Source organism: Sebastes umbrosus, chromosome 24 (genome assembly GCF_015220745.1).
Source record: "Sebastes umbrosus isolate fSebUmb1 chromosome 24, fSebUmb1.pri, whole genome shotgun sequence".
NCBI lineage: Eukaryota > Metazoa > Chordata > Actinopteri > Perciformes > Sebastidae > Sebastes > Sebastes umbrosus.
In genome coordinates this window covers 6,627,542-6,649,776 of record NC_051292.1, presented here as the reverse complement: position 1 = coordinate 6,649,776, position 22,235 = coordinate 6,627,542, and the positions used below count along the sequence as shown (strand labels likewise).

At 42.1% G+C, this 22,235-nt stretch overlaps 3 protein-coding genes across 4 annotated transcripts in view; 1 reads left to right on the top strand and 2 right to left on the bottom strand.

The window, feature by feature from the left end:
- The window catches only part of LOC119483593 (FERM and PDZ domain-containing protein 4-like), a 76,486-nt gene extending 74,183 nt beyond the window's left edge, over positions 1 to 2,303 (bottom strand). Inside the window, exon 1 of the mRNA XM_037761817.1 lies at positions 1,465 to 2,303. Within this exon, the coding sequence (XP_037617745.1) occupies positions 1,465 to 1,712 (248 nt within the window). The 5' untranslated portion in view covers positions 1,713 to 2,303. The remainder of the gene's footprint in view (positions 1 to 1,464) is intronic.
- Positions 2,304 to 6,631: 4,328 nt separating this feature from the next.
- Positions 6,632 to 15,881, bottom strand: LOC119483594 (male-specific lethal 3 homolog). Its single transcript, XM_037761822.1, has 14 exons — positions 15,629 to 15,881; positions 13,740 to 13,822; positions 13,458 to 13,553; positions 13,189 to 13,283; positions 13,005 to 13,102; positions 12,736 to 12,864; positions 12,481 to 12,638; positions 12,210 to 12,368; positions 11,859 to 12,094; positions 11,618 to 11,707; positions 10,639 to 10,748; positions 10,425 to 10,524; positions 10,220 to 10,304; positions 6,632 to 7,277 (listed from the first exon to the last, which is right to left on the bottom strand). Exons 1-14 carry the CDS (start codon positions 15,728 to 15,730, stop codon positions 7,178 to 7,180), a joined length of 1,641 nt encoding a protein of 546 aa, XP_037617750.1. The 5' UTR covers positions 15,731 to 15,881; the 3' UTR covers positions 6,632 to 7,177.
- A 4,507-nt stretch (positions 15,882 to 20,388) lies between these two features.
- The window catches only part of LOC119483912 (rho GTPase-activating protein 6-like), a 77,017-nt gene continuing 75,170 nt past the window's right edge, over positions 20,389 to 22,235 (top strand). For both annotated transcript variants that reach the window (XM_037762398.1, XM_037762397.1), the window contains exon 1: positions 20,389 to 21,021. In XM_037762398.1, coding sequence (XP_037618326.1) covers positions 20,572 to 21,021 — 450 coding nt within the window. In that variant the 5' untranslated portion in view covers positions 20,389 to 20,571. The remainder of the gene's footprint in view (positions 21,022 to 22,235) is intronic.

The following is a 22,235-nucleotide window of genomic DNA, read 5'->3' as shown; positions in this document are numbered from 1 at the left end:
AGAAATTCCCTCAAGGCGTTCCTGAGATATAGCGTTCACGAGAATGGGACGGACGTAATGTCACAGTGACCTTTGACCACCAAAATCTAATCACTTCATCCAGGAGTCCAAGTGGAAGTTTGTGCCACATTGTAAGAAATTCGCTCAAGGCGTTCCTGAGATATTGAGTTCATGAGAATGGGACGGACGCAATGTCACAGTGACCTTTGATCACCAAAATCCAATCAGTTCATCCAGGAGTCCAAGTGGACGTTTGTGCCAAATTTGAAGAAATTCGTTCAAGGCGTTCCTGAGATATCACGAGGACGGAACAGACGGACAACCCGAAAACATAATGCCTCAGGCCACAGATGCATAAAAATGCCTTTTTGTACATATTGTATACTGTATATCCTTTTATATACAGTATTATGCACAACATAATCATGTATGTATACAGTGCAATGTCAAAAACATTTACATTCCCATTCTTCACACCCGACTGTGAAAATGTTTAGCAATACAAAAAAGTGATTTCTATTGAGACGTCCCATTTGAAAGATGGAAACCCAGCGACTGACAACGACAGCCGAAAAGAGCAAAATACATTTACATTCCTCATCTGGCTCCGACATATTCCTCAACCAAAAGTTTAATCAGTCTCCGTGTAAAGATACCGAACACTCCGCGGGGAGTTCGGGGCTGATTTAAAGACACGGTGAGAGTGTCAGCCGGTGAGAGTGTTCAGACTTTTTGTCTGTCTGTGGAAGAGTAATTATATGTATCAGGGCACGGTGAATGGAAGAAGAAAGAAAGGGGGGAAAAGGAAAGGCTTGATGAACAACACCCCGGGTTTTCCCACTTGCCACAGATTCTCCGAAGAATTCAAGGAGAGGTGATTTATGGTCTCTATCTAAACTAATGCCGGGCTTGTTTTATCCACTCTCGCAGTCCTGCTACTGGGAATCAGACTCCCATTACAGAACCACTCATGATTAGAACCAGATGAAACAGATAATCATTGCCACTGTGGGCTGAAAGCTAAGTCTCAGAGTGAGAGAGCGCTTGCATCCATGTACTATTGGTAATCCTCTTCGCTCCTCTCATTTCTAGAGGTTATTTTTCTTGCTGCTAAAATGGGGTAAAGAACAAACCCTGCCTTCGCCGTAACTCTTCTTAATGACTCAGGTGATCAGACGACTTTATCAAAATGTCAATGGAACGCTATCAAGCATTCAAAAAGTACGCAGAACTACGTATTGATATTGGCAGGCTTAATGAAAAGATATTGACCCGACCTTGCGTTGTATCAAGGGACTCCTTACCTTACATTGTAATCCACATCAGTGTGATTGGATACTGATGAAAATGTGGGAAATAATGTATCTCAAAATACACTGACAAGCCAACAGGTCAAACCAAGGTGGCGTATTCAAAACAGAATACATCCAAGGAGAATATGTCCCCAATTATTACAATACTTACTCATCATTTCCGAGAAAAGACGTCTCCCTCCATACTGCCTCCCCAGTTCGCGAGACCTTGACCGACTTCTTTGGGTGCTGGTCCTTGAACGGGTTCCAGCAGCTGAGAGCCGTCGGAGGAGTCGAGACTTGGTCGGAGCTGAGTGATGTGAGGTCAGTGCTGAGGTCAAATGATGTCCAAGAAGAATCGGAGGAGGCGACGGAGCTGGTGTCCACCTTCCCCTCTTGCAATCTATCTCCTATGTCCATGGTGGACGAATGGAAATGGAGAGAACGGGACGATAGGGGGGTAAAAAAAACAACGGGCGACGGGTAGATGAGTGCGTCAAAGGATGGCTTGATAAAGCAAAAGCTTTGAGTGGATGAAAAGACGGGGAAGCAGAAAATTAGATCAAATAAACGGAAAGAGTTATGTCTGCGCACTCCGATTGGCCATGGGCGTTTTACTCTCTTCTGTCTCAAAAGAGTTCTGAAGAGAGTGGAGGAGAGGAAGACAAAAGACCAATCAGAGGAAACACTAGACAAAAGAGATGGTGATATGGATGTGAGGAGCAGGAAAAGGAAAAGCACTCGGGGACTGAAGAGGAAGCCAGACACGGAGACCAGAGAGTGCGATTGGGAAGATAGGACCCAACCGCTGCAGATGGATGGGGGGGGCGAACACAAACAAAAGAAGAGGCGGAATCAGGTGAAAGGTGCGAGCAGCAGCACTTACGAGGTGATAGCTCGCATCTCATTACATCCCATTCCCCCCCCCCACAACGACAATTGAATCATGTGGTAAGTGGATAGAGGCGGAGCGGGACGGGAAATCGATTGGAGATGCATGGAGAGGCTCGGACTGGTGGCTTCTGCGGTTACATGATAGCAGCAGGCGAGAGAGAGTGCTGTCTTGGGTTGCAGTGATAAGCAGTTTATTACAAGAAGTCCAAATACAATTATGGCTCACCACTAAAACCTATTAGGACCCTGATATGGGGAAGCCAGGTTAGCCAGCCTCCCATAGGTACAATAAGTGGACAGTAAAGACACAGTATACAGGTATAGACTTTGCACCATAGAAGTGTAGAACGTTCATTCCCATTCAAATCAACATAGCAGGATGGTGCCCAATTTAAAGAAATCCCCTCCAGGCGTTCCCGAGATATCGCAATCACAAGAATGTGTCCGATGGGCAGACTACGGGCATTTTTATGTGTACCGTTGTCATTGCAACCGTTGTAGCGGGCTGACTTTCGTATAAATCTTACGGCAAGTCGCGGACTCACTCGTAACACAACGGCATAAACGTCTTGTATTTGCGTAGTACCACCATGCCGGCTGTCCCTTTTACAGACGCCAGTTCAGCTCTGTGACTACTAGATTTGGGCAGTTGAACTAATATATCAGCGATTGTCTGAGTACATCACCGGTATGTTGTTTTGGGCAATTTTGGTCCTTTTATTTTGTTAATTTATTGGTCTGCGGCTCAGAGGGCAGAGCGAGACACAGCGTGGTAAAAACAGCGTGTAGAGACGGTATATTTCCACATCTAACTTGGTGAATTAAGGGTTCATTTCGACCGTACCAAAGCTGGTGATTGTTGGAACAGCGGAAAGACTAACCAAGACAGTTTTGGTGAGTTCTATTTTGTTTCTGTCGAGTTTGAATCAGGTGCGTTCAACCATGAGTTCAGTGAAAGAGAAAAATTCAGAAGGTGTACGGTTCTATTTTTCTGTTTAATAAGGAACTTAGGTGTACAAATATAAAAAATATTCCCTTTATGACTTTATAAGAGTTTATTTTGTGTATTTATTAGACTAAAAAGCTAAGACATCTTGTGGAACGTAGCAAAGTCACTGCTCAAACTCTAGTCAGGAAGGAAGACTATTCTTTTGCATGCTTAGGCTTGTAGTTTATTCCTCATATGCCATTCACTCCTCTCATATATGCTCATAATTTCCTCGCTGTCATTGTTTGGGGCCGTCAAACATGTCATCAGCTGTTCTCATCAGATGGTCACATCCATCGAACAGCACAGCGACACATCTACCTTGTTAACATCTTGCTGCTGTCTCTTTCTAAATAAGATTCCCTCTGCCTCCCCATCGCCGCTCAGTCTTTGCAGATTCATGAGCTTCATCATTTCATCAGCCTAACAGTCTCAGCAGAATCATCAGCCACCAGTGTCTGGACTCCACGGGGGGATTTATCTCGCTACTGCTGCTCAGGGCAGACACCCCTCAATTACCAACCTCCCTGTGGAGTCTAAGCGCCAACTTTCTGTCGAGACTTTATTATCGCACATCATCTGTTATAATAAACAATTGTCTTTCCTTCATGCACTTGTCTCTCCTGATTGATCTGCCTCCATTGCCAGCTTAGCGGCGGAGCAACAATATGACAACCTTTATGGCCTCACTGACGTGTTCTGTCACCATAAAAACGATCACCATTTCCTTTTGAACTAGTCAAATGACCACGGCTAACAGTTTGACGTCTGTTCTACCCTCATTCTATTTCTATGCTTTGCACACATCAAGTGTTTTTGAGGGTTTTCAAGCGTGCATCCATAGGTCAACTGCACCAGAAGCTTGGCCGATAAATCAGACTTGTCATACACAGTACACTTACTCACTGCGACAGTCTGGCTTGTAACACCTCCAGGTTATGTAGCTATTGTGGGCATGTATTGTGGATCTTCTACATGAAGCAACTGTGCCAAGTGTCAGACATTTACTGTAGTTATATTGTATAAAACACACTGATCACACGCGCATAAGCATTTTAGTTGGCCACACAAGGATACTAACGCATTTAAAGGGGACCTATTATGCTTTTTCCCTTTCCTTTAGTGTGTTATATAGTTTTTTGTGCATGTACAAGGTCTGCAAAGTTACAAAGCCCAAAGTCCACACCAAAGGGAGAAACTCTGCTCCTGAACTCCCTGAAACGCCTCGCTTGAAGGTAATAACCGTAATAGGTCCTCTTTAAGTGCCTCACTCCCTCACGCATCTAGCTTTTCATTGACACAACACTGTCTGCTGCAGGATGGACTAATGAGTTATGGGATGGCGACTCTATGACCTCAAACTCTTCAACTCCACTGGACAGTTACAAATGAAGACAATATTTAAGTGCCTGAACAGTGTTGTTTCAGGACAACTAGTTCCAAAAGTGCCCGATTTATAACGACGTATCGAACTTTCATCTCGGCCAGAAACATGTCCACCTCTGCTTAGAACAAGTACTAAGAGACTCCCATCCATCTTGAGCAGACAAGGGTCCATTGATTAGATCAAAACTCCGACTTGTTCACTAATGCTCACCAGGGGACCAATAGCAGCATCACGTCAATAACAGATCTGTCCTGCCACTTTAGCTTTTTTTAAAATCACCTTTGATTAAATAGTGTCAAAGTAGTGCAAAGTTGGGCACCACTGGATTCGATTAGGTTTGCTCCCAAGCAGCTCAAAGACAAACAGAGGAGCTGTGTTAACAAGGACGGCAGACTCAAAATGTCAAGCTGCGGTAAAAACATTGCCACGGTCTAAGTTTTAATCAGCTATAGTGCGGGGACACGGAAGGTCAAGGTAGCTGATAAAACTCTCCTGTCTACATTTAACTTTTAATAGACTTCGTGAGGTTGTCGGCGATTCAAATCAATTTGCATGCCCCCAGTTGATTCATCTCGCGGTGAAAAGTACAAAGGCATCAAGATAGTACAACCGACGTGCCCAAAATTGGCTAGTGTAGTATAGGCATACAGGATCGTGGTGCTTTATGTATATGTGAATAAGATGGAAGTCTTTATTTAAACTCTATGAAGAGAACAGGGCAGAAAAAGAAACAGACATCATTGAAAACAAACAATAGAAAAGTCTAAATGCTATGTAAATCATAGCTCTGTACATAACACAGGAAACAGAGGAAAAAACAGCGGAGACTGTGTATTAACAAGTTTGGAATGAGCCTTGTCAAGTAGTTTATAACCAATTCAACAAACACATGAACAGGGTGATCCAGTGGTGTGCAAAGAAAAATAAATAACAGTGATTTGTATTTACATTTTCACAATGTCATGACCAACAACCATAACAATTTTGTTGCATTCACAAGTAATTCCTAGCATTTGTTTAGCTGATTATTTCTTAAAAAAATATTTAGCAAAATGGCATCAGTTGTTATGCTGCACATAAATGTATGCAACATTTTTAATTCAATCTTTCTGGTACTCAATGAACTGAGGTCGTCTAAACAGTATTTAAAGGTGTTATTGATAACATTTTTAAGTAGACAGATATTAAAAAAATAAAATAATACATCTACAGAGCCTTTAGAAAAGTGTTGAATAAAAGTATGTTTTTTCCGGATTGAAAAAATTATATATTATGATTAAGAATTAATCATTTAAAAAATGTTGGCGGGTTCAAAATTAATGTTTCTAAACAAAACATTCATTTTGGACCTGCCAAAATATTTAAAATGATTAAAACTGGCGGGTTCAAAATAAATGTTTCTAAACAAAATGTCCAACATTAATGTTTATAAATAGAACATTAATTTTGGACCCGCAAAAATGTATAAAATTATGAATTCACAATCATAATAATGGAAGATATCTGACAGTTCCCATGTCCAACAAGGCTTGTGAGCTAATAGTAAATCGACGATGGTATCAAATGGTATCTCTGTGTTGTCAGTTAAATGGCTGAGATTGACGGTAAGTGCCTGGCAACGCCTTGTTGTGAAGTAAATGCAGTGGAACGGTGGAGGGAGAATGTGACATCTAGTGGCTGAATGTTATCAATAGCACCTTTAATATTTGCAAAAGACAGCCTCAGGTCTTCAACTATGTATTAAGATTACCTGTCTTTGGTAAATATTACCTTCAGAGGAACAGGATATTATGACATTGCTCTGTGTAGGAAAGGAAAAGGCAGAAAAACTGAAAATAAAAAGCAGCTAGACATTTATCAGACATGCACAGGACAACGTTGAAAGCAGGACAAACCAAGAGCTAAGAAAATCTCTCATGGACACTTTAAAGTGTAATAACTAGAGAGAGATCAACAGGAATAACAACATTCCCAATTGAAAGTTTAATAAGAGTCAGTAAATTAGAATTGCTGGGAAAAGCGTCTCCAGGACAGGAGGAGCCAGTCCTTCTATGGAATCATATCCGGAAGAGGATCACTGGCACAGGAAGCGCTTACAAAAAGAGGAGCCAAGCTACCAAACAGGCAAACCAGCATACATGCCCTAAAGAGTATCCAAAGAAAGTTTATTTCGCGGGCAGAACAAGAGCACAGGGTGATCTGTGTCTATAAACAGGCCACAATATTCCAACACCGTGGCTATGAAGAGCGCCAGTCTCAACCATACTTATCTCATGTTAATTATGAGGCCTACAAAAAAAGGTAGCACATGCCAACACACAGCTCTCGACATGCCTAGGAGCAGTGCTTTGAAGCAAATCGACATGCAGGACAGTTCTACAAACAGAGCGCGGGCGAGGGGTTAGTGGCATAGTAGAAGCAACTGGTTCCACAACAGCAGGAAAACTAATGTTAGGCCAGAGGAGAAGAGAGGTTGGTCCAGGAAAACACAATACTCCCGACAGCTGCAATTTATTCCACCGTTCACTCGACAGGTCAGTCTAGAGTAGACAAGCTGAAGGTTAGGTCAGGGTAGAGACAAGCAAGGGGAGGAAAACACAGCGGCCGACGTCTCCTTCAATAAATCGGCCTCGGTTGTTTCATGCTGTAGTGGGCCTCCGACGCCGACACATATGCGGACTCAGGGAAAAAATCATCGTGGAACTCGGCCAGAAACCTGAGAGAGAGGGCGGGGAAGGGAAAGTACAAGAGAGAGAGGGGGAAATGTGGTGAGATATTGTGACTCCGACAATCATCTGACACGATAGGCTTACATGAAGCGATGACAAGGAAGCATCGCAAAGGTTTTTTTCCTAGATATCCCTGGCTCATTTCACAGAAATCCTAGACCCCTTGGCCTCTGCTCGGGGGTATATATGTCGGACACAAAGCCTGCTCATCCAGCCCTATACCACCACCACCAGAGAACCAATCGCTACGACAGAACGACAGAGAACATGAGAATGACCGAGTCAGAGAGGGAAGAGTGAAAAATCCACCCCCTCCCTCCTCCTCCCATCTAATCAGTAGCGGGGAAAACTAATCCGGAATCTTCTTAGTATCCGCTACTCGGCCAAATCCTCTAAATCTTGCCATCTCATCTTAGCTCCACCGGCCTTCCTAATCTCAATGCAAACAAATTATCCTCATCAGAGGAGAACTTAAGAACGCTTGGACAACGAATGACAAATAATGGGACAATAAAGGGAATATATGAATGAATCAAAGTGAGTTTATTTAAACCTAATGCTTCACTTAATAAAAAAAGAGATTCATTGAACGGGTTTCAATGCATATTTATTAATCAGAATATTTTTTTTTCTCACTGCTAATCTTCATTGCTGTTAGATCAGTAATAACACAAGGCAAGCCGCTTTTGGGCGTTCACATTGTAAATCAGCATAACGTGTGTGCGCACACACACACACTTAATCATTCTCGCGGAGAAAGGGAGAGTGAGAGATCAAATGTGGCCAAATCCCAGAATGCACTGGTCTCTTGACTGCGACATCAATCGCTTTTCGCCCGCTCTACACAATCTGCCACGAGGCTGATTTCAGAGTTAAAAAAAAAAAAAAAAAAGGCATCAAGGCTTTCCCCAAAAGACATCGACGTTTTAGTCTGCGTCCAGTGTCCTGCAGAGTCTCCGACGCGGTGGAAATATTAATTAGTTACTGACTTATCAATCCTGTCTTAGCGACTTCATCACAGAGCTACGGAGGAGATTGAAAATGCAAAAGTAATTTATTTTTAAGCACTTTAGTCTGTGCCATTTTACAGAATAATATTCAATGACAAGAGATGCACCAGTGATGACACTGCACGGTATGCAAGAGGAACTGCTGCTGAAAAGGATAATGTATTTTATGTTACAGTCCCGTGTTGACAAGAGAGACCTTCTGTCCCGCCGTGAGAAAAAAAAAAAAATCATCACATATTGAATGCTGTAATCATGCTGTACTTCCCACAACCTGACACTGAATGCCAGCTCTATTTTCAGAAGACCACCTCATGATTTCGTGGCACCGACTACTGAGCTCCGCTTTATTTATTTATATACATTTTCTGGTTGAGTTGTGGAATAGAGGGTGATTCTGGCTCTCGGACAGCTCCAGCAGCGAGTTCTGGCGTTGCTCTGTAGCGCTGCTCGGTGGCGGGGAGGCGGTACCGCGCGTGTTTGATTAGAGAATGAGAGGACCTAAATCCCCCAGGTTTGGGACCGGCTGAACTGAAGATCGCTGGAGAGGATTTAAAGATTAGACTCCCGCGCTTGTGTAACGCCCACTCATCTCCCTCCCTCTAACACATGCTCTTTCTCACTCCATCTCTCCAACCCCCCCATGTTCTCATTTACTCACTCTTCCTTGCCTTTTTGTTTTAATGTTTCTGAGTTATTTTTGGTGTTTTAATCATTTCCTGACAATTCTGTGAGCACCCAGAGCTACGATAGTACTTCATATTTGTACAGAGACTCTGTGTATAAATGTGTATGTGTATACACCACAGACTGTCAACAACAACGTTGCTGCCATATTTATGCCTAGATGACTTTATCTTGAGTGTTAATGGAGTAACTGCATAGCCTGGCACTGATCGATCCAAACTCCATTCAGAAAACAAGCAATTTAAAAGTTGTTTGCTTGTCATCTTGTGGACAAACCTGACAAAGCATGAATTCAGACTTTTTACAAATCTGCATCATTATGTTGTTATTTCGGCATACTTTTGCCCTGTTTATTGATATTGAATCACAGCACAATCTGTTTATTTTGGGTTCATACCGCAGTAGCGACGTGTGGCTTGCTAGATACAGTCAGTGCAATGGCACTGTATGTGAATACAGCTCGCCGCTGGGTGACGTTATGAACCCAGACACTACGGCGTTTTGTTTTCCCACACATCTGGGTCTTCCACAACATGTACAAAGCAGCAACAGTGGTTATTTCCTCCATGGTTGATGGAGGAAATGACGGAAAGAAAAGTTGTTGGTATCTATGGAGAAAAGCTCCTTCTTCTCTCTGGTGCGTCCAGAGCGAATTAACACAAATACGCGAGTAAATCAAGGTGAAAATTTGCTTCGCTCTTGGTCTGAACACATCTTAACTTCCAGGTTTTGCCCCTTTCTCCTTGCAAAATTAGAACTTCCTGCAGCTCAGCACCGGCGCACTTACTATTGAGCTTTAACGCTTAGCTGGGTCAAACCTCGGTTAATGGACCGCGCAGGTTATTAGCGAGGTGCATTTTAAGTCAAAGTGCTTCCTATTCCCTGTCCCGTTAATTGAATGCGGCACCTCGTCTTTTTAATGATTTATCCTCCCTGGAAATTCGTACACGGTTTCACACAGTTTCTGTCCAGCTGACGGCACAATCCGTTTTTCAAGAAATGGGGTGAGATTTCGATATTATGCCTGAATGTTTTAGCGAAGGAAAGTGTAAGCCTTTAGGCCTGAGTGAATCAAAGATTTCCCATCTGCACAGCGTGAAGAAACTTGAAACCTGTGCTTAATCTTCTTAACTCGTTTTAATTAAATAGTTTCGGTCCCTCTCTTGCTTAGTAAAACACTTACCTCTGAGACTAAAAACACCTATACGTTTGATTTGAACACAATAATCACTTACCTGAGGAAGAGTTCTAAATGCTTGACGAGGGCTCGGAGATTTCTCTCTGGGATCTGCATTTTTCCCAGGATCTCAGGAAGCTTCACTGGAAGAAAATGGTGGGAAAGTGATAAAAAATCATGAAATAAAAAGGGACATTTTCCCTTTTACCACAATAAAACCAATGAGAAGTGAACCGTTGAGTAAAATAATAAGAGACACCAACCGAAAAGCCGCAAGAGGTGCTGCGATCCGTACAGGTAGGAGGGTGGAGGAGGCTGGTCGTGCAGAGGGTAATTATCAGGAGTCAGCTTCCAACTCAGGACCTGGTTGATGGAGTAAAGGAAAAAAGCAGTTATATAACTATCCAAGTGTCCTTGAGCAGGACATTGTTTCCCTTCCAGTTCATAGAACATTCATCATACACACAGTTTCATCACCTCATTGAGCTCGTTGTTTCTCCGGCTCTCGAGGCCGTAGAAAGGCCCGCTTCGCTCTTTGCTTGGCGTCAAGGGCAACGGGGAAGAGGAGCCGCTGTGCACTGGGGTTTCTGGGTAAAAAGAAAGAACAGAGAACATGTTTAGATAAACTTCTAGCTGTGTTGCTAACAAAATAAACTAATAACGGCAAGCATCAATGCAAGTTTTGAGAGTGCAAAGTTCTTCTTAGGAACCTTGAGAAGGGATGAATGTGTGAGGAGAGAAGTAGGATAGCACCATCTACTGGACAAAAATGGTTACTACACACACAAAAAGCTGTCACTACACCGAGTAGGATTATACTGAATGTTTCATATTGACCTCGATCTGACTGTGTGCATCTTGACTTGTCAAACATAATAACATTAACGATAGAACAGAGCCATCGTTGATGTTATTAATTGCACCTGTGCTTTTCCAACAGTCTTATTTAGATAATAATAAGGTTGCATAATTGCAGGCCACGAAAACAGTCACTGATTTTTCAGATATCAATTGTCCTGAACAGAAAAAGATATTTCAGTAGGGACAAAAAAAAGGAGGAGGACTGCCTCCTCGACTGACGTCCCGCTGGGATGAGCGGGTCTCTGCGCTCTTCATGTGAATAGACAGGCAGACGCAAGCACTTGTCTGCCTTGCGGCATGGAAACGGCTTCTGTGCTCGACTGTATTCTGTCGGTACAACTTTATTTGATTAAAATATATCTTATCTATAGGCTACATATCTACAGACTATCAGGCCAGGCAAAGTTAGTGCATTATTATCATACTGTCGGAGATGTGTCAGTGTTTTTGTTCCGGTGTTCGGCATGGAGCTGACACCTGCCCGCTCTCTCGCTCGCATGTTCACGCCAGGTCTGAACAACGGCCAATGTCAGGCTGAATGTTACAGTTAGAGTAATACCACAATAAGTTTTTATTTGAAGTGGTGTCATCTTACTTCTGTCGAGGTTGAGGAAGAACTTGGGCTGGGAGGAGGTGTCGACCAAACGGCGTTTGAGCTGCGGGGATGCTGTGGCACTGCCTCCACCTGGATCATTGCATACATTGTATTAATATATGTATAAAATAGCTCACCAGTGTAATCATTGTTACAATATGCTTGTTACAGCCCCTTTAATATGCAATACATTGTTGGATAATTTTCAAAAGCAGCACCAAATCCTGTAAAAGCTGATTACCTCCACTGCTTCCTTCAGCTGGCCGGTCACCTCCAGACGTATTCCTGGTGGAGCGTCTGAGTGACTGCGACTGGAACGAGATGCAGTCCATGTCAGGGTGGCGCCGGCGCTTCGGGGTTGGGGCCGGGGCAGTGGGCGTGGTGGCAGAAATGTCGCTCAGTGCCGGTTGGCTGTCTGTGGACTGGGGGGTGGGCGGGTTGTGCCCCAACGGGCTCGGGCTGCGCTCTCGCTGGGCACTTCAAACACAACGGGAGAGAAAAATGCTTATAGCTTAATGGTGGAGCACAATAGTCAAATGCAGTAGATCATTCCTAAAACAACACACAAGACTTGGTTTATTATGACACTTACTTGCTGGAGCAGGGGGAGCTTTCGTTGACGGCCAGGAAAAGTCTGGAGGAGCTGACCTTTTTGAACTGGGCTTGTTCACAGGGATAGAGGAGGATCATGGGTAAGGTGAAGTCAAACGTGATCCTCAGGCCGTCGACCATCTCCTTACACAACTCCTCGCTTAAAACAAAGGACATTTAACATCGTAGAAATTAATCCTACAATTTAAATACAACAGTTTAGTAGATTTAGGTTCTATTTCTTCCTCCGTTCAAAGTGTGTGCAGACTCACCTCTTCTCTGGAGGGATTGGCTGAGGGCTGCTGCTCTGCGTGGTGGTCTGCTGACGCCGGTACCTCTCATTGGCCATGAATGCTTTGTTGATGGCAAAGTGCTTGACGTAGGACTCGAGGATGTGCACGACATTCGTCTGACAGGGAACCATCACCAGCTAGGAGAGAAAAAAACATGGCTGATTATGGACAAGCTAACAAAAAGTGCAAATATCAGTACCTCAACAGATGTGTAACACTGCTTAATATCTGTACCTTCTTCCTCTTGTTGATGTAGAAGCAGTCATCCTCCAGTTTCTTCTTCAGAGTATCCGGGATGTTGATGTCAACGTGGACGATCTTCTCCTCACATTCCCTTTTAACATTAATGTCGGGCTCAACCCTCTGAAACAAACAAGGTATGAACCTTCAGGTAGAGTGGCACTCAGTGCAAGTTGGTCCAGATAACAGCATCAGCTAAAGGCCTAAAATGTAAATGTTGGTATATATATTATGCCCTTGTCTGAGATGGAAACTGAACTCACCATTTTGTTGATATCCTCAGAGAAAGCGCTGTCCCCGCTATTTGAAGAGTCAGGGTCAGAGTCGTCCCCGTCACTGCTCTCTGAAGATGAAATCAAACCTAGAGAAAATATGGAGGGATTAATTTGATTGCTATGGGAAACTGGGAGCAAAACACAAAGGCCGTGACAGGGAAAGATTCCTCACATGCGTCATCGCTGTCGTCCTCCTTGGGGAGAGTCTTCAGAGAAGATTTAGTACCAGACTGACGACGACGCCTCTTCGCCCATCCCTTTCTCTTCCTGCCGCCAGGAAAGAAAAGAAAACACACACCATCTGTATCAGTCTAAAATCAACACGAAAACTTCTCTAGACAGATAATCAAGTAACAAAAGCCATTCAATGAGAACATGCAAGAAAATACACTCAATGGTTATACATCCATGACTGAATGAATGAACAGAGTATGGACTTACATGCGACCTAGTGCTTTTCGAGCCAGTTTATGTTGCAATTTACGGTTTTCCTCAGAGTCCCTTAGGACATGATCCTCTGCAGCCCAACGATCCCAGCTACCCAAAAACACACATTTAGAAAATAAAAATCACTGCATGGGTTTGACAGCAGTGTATATCATTACGCAAGTTGATGAACATGAGATTTTGCAAGGATAAACACCACAATGAGTATGGTATATTTAAGTAGGTAGGTGACTCTGGTTCATGTGATGTTAATCAAAGCAAGCCAGTTAATGTTACCTTCTGTTCCAACCGTTGAAGTGAATCAGGTACTTTGGGATTCTTCTTCCATGTTCATCACCACCAATCAGGACATCAATGACCTGTAATGTGAACACAAGACAAAAAGAACAGTTTTACTCAAGGCTCCTGTGGTTTGAAAGACAGTGCTTCTACTCACAATTCAGCAAAGGTCATTACTCAAATACTGTGGTCAAGTCAGCAGACCTGGAATGTTTGTGCATTTACGCCAGTACTGTTCTTTAGCATGCTGTCTGACTATTTCCATGTTTTGACACTTTCAGTTCCTTGCATTTCAACAGGAAATATCATAGTTTTTTTGCACGTTTTTGTATGCTGCTGGTGTTACACCGTAAACCGCACCCGATATATATAATACAGTATATAATAAATACACTATACTCATTTTTAACAGTCTCTTCTGCACTATAGTCACTTTTTAATAGTCCTGTATCACAGCTGTTACCCTGCACTATATTCATATATTTATATCTGGTCTATTTTTTGTACTTTGCACTACTAACTTTTTTACTGCCATTTTACTAACATATTTTGCACTATGGAACTGTGATGCTGGAAATTTCATTTCCCTCGTAATCAATAAAGTTACTATCTATCTATGTATCTATTAAATGACAGCCTCATTAATCATGATGTAAGCTACAGCTACAAGCCTTTAGCTTTCCTCATACTGCAAGAGGCTAGTAAGGCATATCAGAGCATTTGTCCCACTCCAATTAACGTTACACAACACCATTTCACTTATTGACATCTAATAGACCAGTTTTAATACTAATACTGTTTATTTACATGATAAGGCATTGATACTTTAAGTAGGCAAGCTAACACTACAGCTAACTTTGCTGCAAACATGACGAATGCAGGACTTATAACTTCAGCTAACGTTACTTGTATATTAGTATTTAATATTGTAATGTTAGTATTGCTACTTAAATACAACATTTGAAGCTTCTTACACCTCTGCAGCTCACACACATGCAGTTAAACAGTTAAAGCTGTTAGCTCACTGTGGCTAGCAGCAGCTAATGCGATGATGTAAACAAACCGTCTGTTAGCAGTTAGCTTTGAGCTGGCTAGTTAGCAGCTAACAGCTAGCTAACTGCTAACAGCTAACTAGCCAGCTAACTAACCAGCTAACAAGCTAACTAGCCAGCTAACTGCTAATAGCTAACTAGCCAGCTAACTGCTAACTGCTGACAGCTAACAGCTACCAGCTAACTGCTAACAGCTACCAGCTAACTGCTAACAGCTACCAGCTAACTGCTACCAGCTAACTGCTAACAGCTACCAGCTAACTGCTAACAGCTACCTGCTAACAGCTACCAGCTAACTGCTAACTGCTAACAGCTAACTGCTACCAGCTAACTGCTAACAGCTAACTGCTAACTGCTACCAGCTAACTGCTAACAGCTAACTGCTAAATGCTACCAGCTAACTGCTAACAGCTAACAGCTAGCTATCTAGCTAATGAAAACGACATTGCGCACCTATCAAATAATACTCATTATGTCTGCTTGTTACTACTTTACTGTTCTATAAAATAACTCTAACGTTACTTTAATGAATTGCATGCCTTGGTGACACTTCTGGCTGTATTACTTTATCAAACAGCCTCATAAGACATTAGTTAATTAACATTAAAAACACATTTTAGTTTACTGATGAGCTAAATCATGCAGAAGGAAACCATGGAAACCAAGCAAGAAGCCGTTGCTTACATTAACGGTTCTTCTGAGGCCACTAGCTCTTCACGGTGGATGCATACTCACTACAATCTGCATAAACAACCCTGCTTTTTCTAATATAAAACACTCTTTTGGGATAAACTCGACACACTAAGTCTTAACATTACTAACACAAGCTGTTACCTTGGCGTCGTACAACACTTGAGCCTTGGTGGGGTCTGGTTCAAAGCACAGGACTCTCTCTCCTTCTCTGTGAAATGGATATTTAAGTCCCCGCGAATTCATTTGTTCATGGCGCCGCTGTGGAGGAGAGGGGGCATCGATCTGGACCCTGTAAACCTCCTTAACCCTTTCCTTTCCTTCCTGTGAAGGGTCTCCCACTCACTACCAGAACACACACTAGATGGAGGAGGGCGCTGTGGAGGGAGGAAGGCAACCATTACTATGCTGCCTTCACTGAGTACTCGTAAATGCCCCACTTCAGCATGTCAGAACAGCACATTCACTACAAAACCAAGCTTGAAACTGAACATCACACAAACGTAAATTTTGTCTGTGAATTATTACAAATTCAACATTGTGACATGATATATAATCATTTTCTATGTGTACTCATTTACGTATGCTAACTTCCGTTCACAATATTCCAATATTCTACAGAACACTGAAGGCAGCATGAAAAACGCGATTCAATAAGTTGAAATGGTCTCTCACGGACACCGTACTAGCAGTGCAATTACAACATCTGGTCAGCAGATGTCAGTATATGAGCACAACAAAATCTACACTAAACTCATTTGCCTTCATTTTTAGAAGAAGGAGAAGAAAGGCACTTTATAAGTTACATTTTTTCACTCTGTTATATACAGGACACACACACATGCACAGACAAGTGCATATCCTGCGTCTATATACATCTATATGTACCTATATACATGCGCCTGACAGTTGGGGGTTTGGTGCCCTGCTCAAGGGCACCTCGGCAGTCTCTCCAACTGGCATCTCTCCAGCAACCAGTTCACACTCAGTACTTGGTCCATGCTGGGACTTGAACCGGCGACCCTCCGGTTCCCATGCCAAGTCCCTATGGACTGAGCTACTGCCGCCCCTAAGGTCCCCACCAGACTGCTTTTCTTCAATTAGTTTAATTAACTTGAATACATATATGTAGTCTACTTATTAGCGTGCATTATAATTCCACAATAAAGCTAAACATGCCTTGACTAAGGGTAACCTACAGTATGTCTGTGTGGACCATGAATATTAGGTTTCTAAACCATTGTCCAAGGACGCCCAGGGCTCCATGTATTGTATTGCCTAACAAACATGTGAAACAGATTTTTACTTTAATTCACCTATCCCAATTTCAATCACATACATTACCATCATCTTTATAATATCTACATCCATATGAAAAAGTAGGTCCTACATGGGTCCCTGGGATAAAATCTCACCAAAGAGGAAAAGCCATCTGTGTCTGTTTAGGGATCCACAACATGAAAATTATTAAGAACCCGCGGGCGATTTATTGGACTACTGCAAATGGCCTCAATTACAACTCTGTTGCTGATCATATTCTAAGATTAAATATCTATATTAAAGCAACCTATACAAATTAAACAAACCACGGGTATCATACACTCTGTACCTTAGAGGAGCAAAACATGTTTTGGTATTCAGTTAACGCAGTTTCCTCGAGGCAAAATACAGTAAAAGAATATGTCTCAATAATCTAATCTTCCTCTATTGGAACAATATGGTGGCTCTTACGTATATACAGTATGGGGATGTTTACATGTGCAGCCAGGAACACGTGAAATCTTTGGTTGAATACATTGCTCTAGGGTACAAACTGTGTGTGTGCGTACATTACTTCAATCTCAGGGTTTAATCACTTAAAGAAATCTAAAAATAGACCCTGTATCACTAGTTTATTGTTTCATATTTCATATCTAGGTCTACAAGTAATTTGATTTCCTTTGTTTCCTGACCTTGTGACCTTTCTCATTCATAACTGTCTGACATGCTTGGACAAAGAAATGCACACTGATCCCCGGCACAGGAAACCATGTCTCTAGCGCTGCTCATTTTTGCGTAACATGGTTTCAGGCAGTGCTGCTCTACTCTGCTATTGTATACCAAATATGGACAGCGTCTATATAACACTGAACGCGACTGGCTGTTGATTTGTTCTCCTTCCCTTTGACCCTGGCTGCGTCTGATGTATTTTGACAGTCGTGTCAAATGATCACTGTTTCACATTAAATGCTTTCCGTGGTTACGCTGCATACAGTCCTGCAATGCCTAGATTGTCTTTAACATATGATGAAGAGCTTGCAAAATGAAAAGTAAAGGATGCTTTATACTTTCTAGATTCATGGTATGGGAACATAGGCTAGATACGTTACTATTAACATTATGTTTTGCTACAAGAATATTGAATGTAGGACTTAATGTTATAACTTTACTTGTAAATTAGTTTTTAGTTACATTGTAACGTTAATAATGCCATCTAAATATATATACTGACAACTATATAATAGGCTCATACTGACAACTATACAGAAACGTGTAAGTATACTTGGCTTATACTAACAAGTATACAGAAAAGTCTAAGTATACTTGGCTCATACTGACAAGTATACAGAATAGCTTAAGTATACTTGGCTCATACTGACAGCTATACAGAAAAGTCAAAGTATGCATGGCTTAAACTGAAAAGTCTACAGAATAGTCTAAGTACACTTGGCTTATACTGACAAGTGTACAGAAAAGTCTAAGTATACTTGGCTCATACTGACTGAAGTATACAGACAAAGTCTAAGTATACTTGGCTTACACTAACAAGTATACAGAAAAAGTCTAAGTATACTTGGCTCATACGGATAACTATACAGAAAAGTCTAAGTATACTTGGCTCAAACTGACAAGTATTCAGAAAAGTAAGTATACTTGGCATATACTGAAAAGTCTACAGAATAGTCTAAGTATACTTGGCTCATACGGATGACTATACAGAAAAGTCTAAGTATACTTGCCTTATAGGCCTACTTGTACTTAATCTTTTGATTGAGATATACTTAAGAAAAGTATAATTAAGTCTTCTTGCCTTACAGGCCTTAGAAATGTATACTTGGCTTGTAGTTGTGTTTACTTTTTGATAGAGTAGCCTATTAAAGTGTGCCAGCTTGTGAAAATACTTCGTCTGGAGCATTTTTGTCTGCTTGAGAAACATTATCTTCTTAGCTATCATGGAATGGCATTAAAACAGCAAGACAGTAAGTTAATACCTGTTAAATTACAATGGTCACCATGTAAAATTGTGGTTACAATGTAAAACTTCTCAATTATGCACTATTGTTCCATATGACTGTTGTTTTTGGCCTTTTCCCCCAAATGGAGGGGCACGGTTCAAGGCAATAACGCCTCAGGTGCTGGCTCCTTTCCATAAACTCCCCATGTTTTCTTTCTACAATTCCTGCTTCTGTGTTTTCACTCAGCCTCCCCCCCCCCCCGCCGACTGTTTTTAGAAGGGTCAAATCTATCTCAGCTGTTATCAGTGTCACGTCACGCTGCGTCGTGTTGTATGTGTGCGAGCGTATCATGCGGCGAGAGCTTCATAAGCTCCTTTATCAGCCGTCCGGCACCCTCCTCTCCAGGCTCCTGCTGTCTCTTTTCATTTTTCCCATACTTTCACACACTGGGCCACACATGCTCCTCTCTCTCTCTCACACTCTCTCCTTTAAACACACTGGAATTACCGAGCTCCTCCACAAGCATCTGTGTAAACAAATGTCTGGAATATACAGCCTCTTGCACAGGTGTATAAAGAAAGACTATTAATCCTATGGCTCACTTATTGTTCAGCTAATAATAGCACGCAGCGTGGCTTCGCTGATAGGCCTATTATTGCCAGACGGCGAGGTGGATTAATGGGAGACGAGGATTAATACGCCTATTTTCATCCCCGGCTAATTCATGTCTGAGTGCGTGACCTTCTGCCCGTCTGATTATTATGTCTGTCTACTTGCATAATTATGAAAAAATGAGCTTATTAATTATAGAAACATATCTTACCCCATCGTTTTTAATTGCAAAGGCAGCAGAAAAGAAAGTTAAGCTTAAATTGAAGCTTTTCTGAGTGGACTTTGGTGGAGGAGATTAGTGAACACCCACTGGTGATCATCTGGAGGGCATTTGTATTCTATCAACAAAGAGAAAGAGGAGCCATGGCGGTCTAACGTCGACTCTTCAAATGCAAACTCACCTGGAGATTTGAAAAATAAAATCCAAGTGCTTAATAATACCTGTTAAACCCTAAAATCTTAACATAAAATACCCAAAATGAATCAGGAATAGCTCCTCAACCAAAAAGCTTACATGCATGTATCTGGTCTCCTTTGAAAGGTAAGAAGCTAAGGAATATGAATCCATTGTAAGTAAACTAAACTATATTACCACGAAAATTACAATGGAGATGCAACAAAGGGAAAAAAGTAAACATGGACCCAAGCTGTTGCCTAGCAACTCAATTCCGTTGCAATTCCATCAAAATGTGATAAAACGGAGCGTTTCAGACAGAGGATAAATACAGGCATATTCAGGCTGACAGTATTAGGAAAATAAAGTTTTTTTTGAACATTAAAGCATGTAAACATGTTCTAGTAGAAACACAAAATACAAGTATGAACCTGAAAATGAGCACAATATGGGACCTTTAAATACTTGACAAATCTGACTTTAATCTGTTTCATTTTGAACAGATAAAAAATGTAAATTTGCGATTAAGTATTTTAATGGATTGACAGCCCTATAGTTTTTACATGAAATTTGTTAAGAAGCAAAAAAAAGAAGTATGCATTGCAACCTTTCTGAACCTCCTCCCACACTCCTGCACACTCTGTTAAACTGTGTTCTCACTCCACTCTAGTTAGGACTGACCAGAGGAACACTGAGAGGAGAAGAAGACTCTCTCTCTTTCTCCACTCTGCAGACAGACGCAGCACATTCCAGTCTCTCACCAGCTTGTTGGACCTTTTTCCTTTTGATGGTGATGGTGATGGTGATGGTGGAGACACTAAACTGGTGTCTTTTATAGCTGCTGATGTGAGATAAAGGTTGGAGACATGTCTGCAGCGCACGGTCTCCTCAACAGCGTCTTCTCCTGCTCCTCTCCAGCCTCCAAAGCCATCACCAAACGGAGGCTCCGACAGACCCGGAGCCTGGACCCGTGTATCATCAGACACTGTGAGACCGGAGGAGGCGCACCGGTCACCGGAGCGTCTTTACGCACCAAGATACCCGCACTAAAGGAGCCCATTGCACCGTCCATCTCCTCTCCTTCCATACCTCTGGATGTTTCTCCATCATCCTCCAGCTCAAACTTTGACTATGACATAGTGAAGCGGGCCAAACGGAATACTGCGGGGGATTTACCGGGTCTGGCGACCGGGAGCACCGGGACTACCGGGAGCACTACCGGTAGCACCGGAGCGCTCTTCTCCCCGAGGAGGTGGCTGCAGCAGAGGAAGGCGCAGCCGGCCAGCTCGCACGCTTACGTCGTGTGGAAGTCAGAGGTAAAACTTTATTACAACTTTGATTTTCAGTGCAGTGCATTGTTTTTCTGTGGTTTTAATTCAGTCATCCTGCAGGTCAAATGTGTCACAGTAGTTTTTGCAAGTGAAGATTTGAGAAAACACCTGTTCCCACTTCTTTCAGTAAGTTATTAAAGGGACTGTTTGTAAGAATCAGAAATAAATCGTAATCGTAAACCAAGAAGTAACTTAAGTTACACCACTTCCAATGTTATTTTAACTCAATCCACAATCTTTTCCTAAACCTAACTAAGTTTTTTTTTATCACATAACTTCCGTACTTAAGTTATGCCACTTCTGGAGCCATTTTAACCCAAACAACGATCTTTTCTTAAACCTAATTAAGTAGTTTTTGTCACGTAACCTCCGTACTTAAGTTATGCAACTTTCGATGCTATTTTAACCCAAACCACGATCTTTTCCTAAACCTAAGTAATTTTTGTTATGTAACTTCCATACTGAAGTTACGCTGCTTCCTGTGTTATTTTAACCCAATAACTTTTCATAAAATATGATATGAACCGTTGTGTGAGGATACGTTGTAGCGTGTGCACACACAAACCAGCCTGTTGCTATTTCGTACACTTTCAAAGTAATTCAACACCATATGGTGAATATTTGTGCATTCACTAGTACCCTGCTCTACCAGCTATCTAAAAAGCTCTGCCAGTATAGTCCTACACTGATCTGTTAAGCAACAAGTTTGGCCTTTCTGTGTCTGCAGTTGCTCATTCCTTAAAGGGACTGTTTGTAACTTTCAGAAATGCGGTCTGAACAGCGTAGCCACACGCGAGCGCGTATATGCGAGCGCGCATGGGACACCGACCCGGTAGATTTATACGTGTAAAAAGATACAAACAGTCCCTTTAAAGTGCTCCCTTGATTTGAGCTATACACCATGCAACTCTTTATGACAGCTCCCTGGAACAATTAGAAAAAAGCAATCAGCAGACTTCTGCACACTGATTATTATTTCTACCAGAAGCAGTGCAAATCTTCCTGCATGCCAGAAGACACATCTGCTGAAAACCTCTTTTCAGCACTCTGAAAAAAATGTTTTATTCTTGGACCCAGAGCTGGAATTCCACTGTGTTCTGAATCAGACAGCATGACTGGAGGTGTGTGTGTGAAGATGGTGGAAGATTTATGGGGTTTTGAAGAGGGAAGTGTTGACCTCGCGTTGACATCTGCACCTG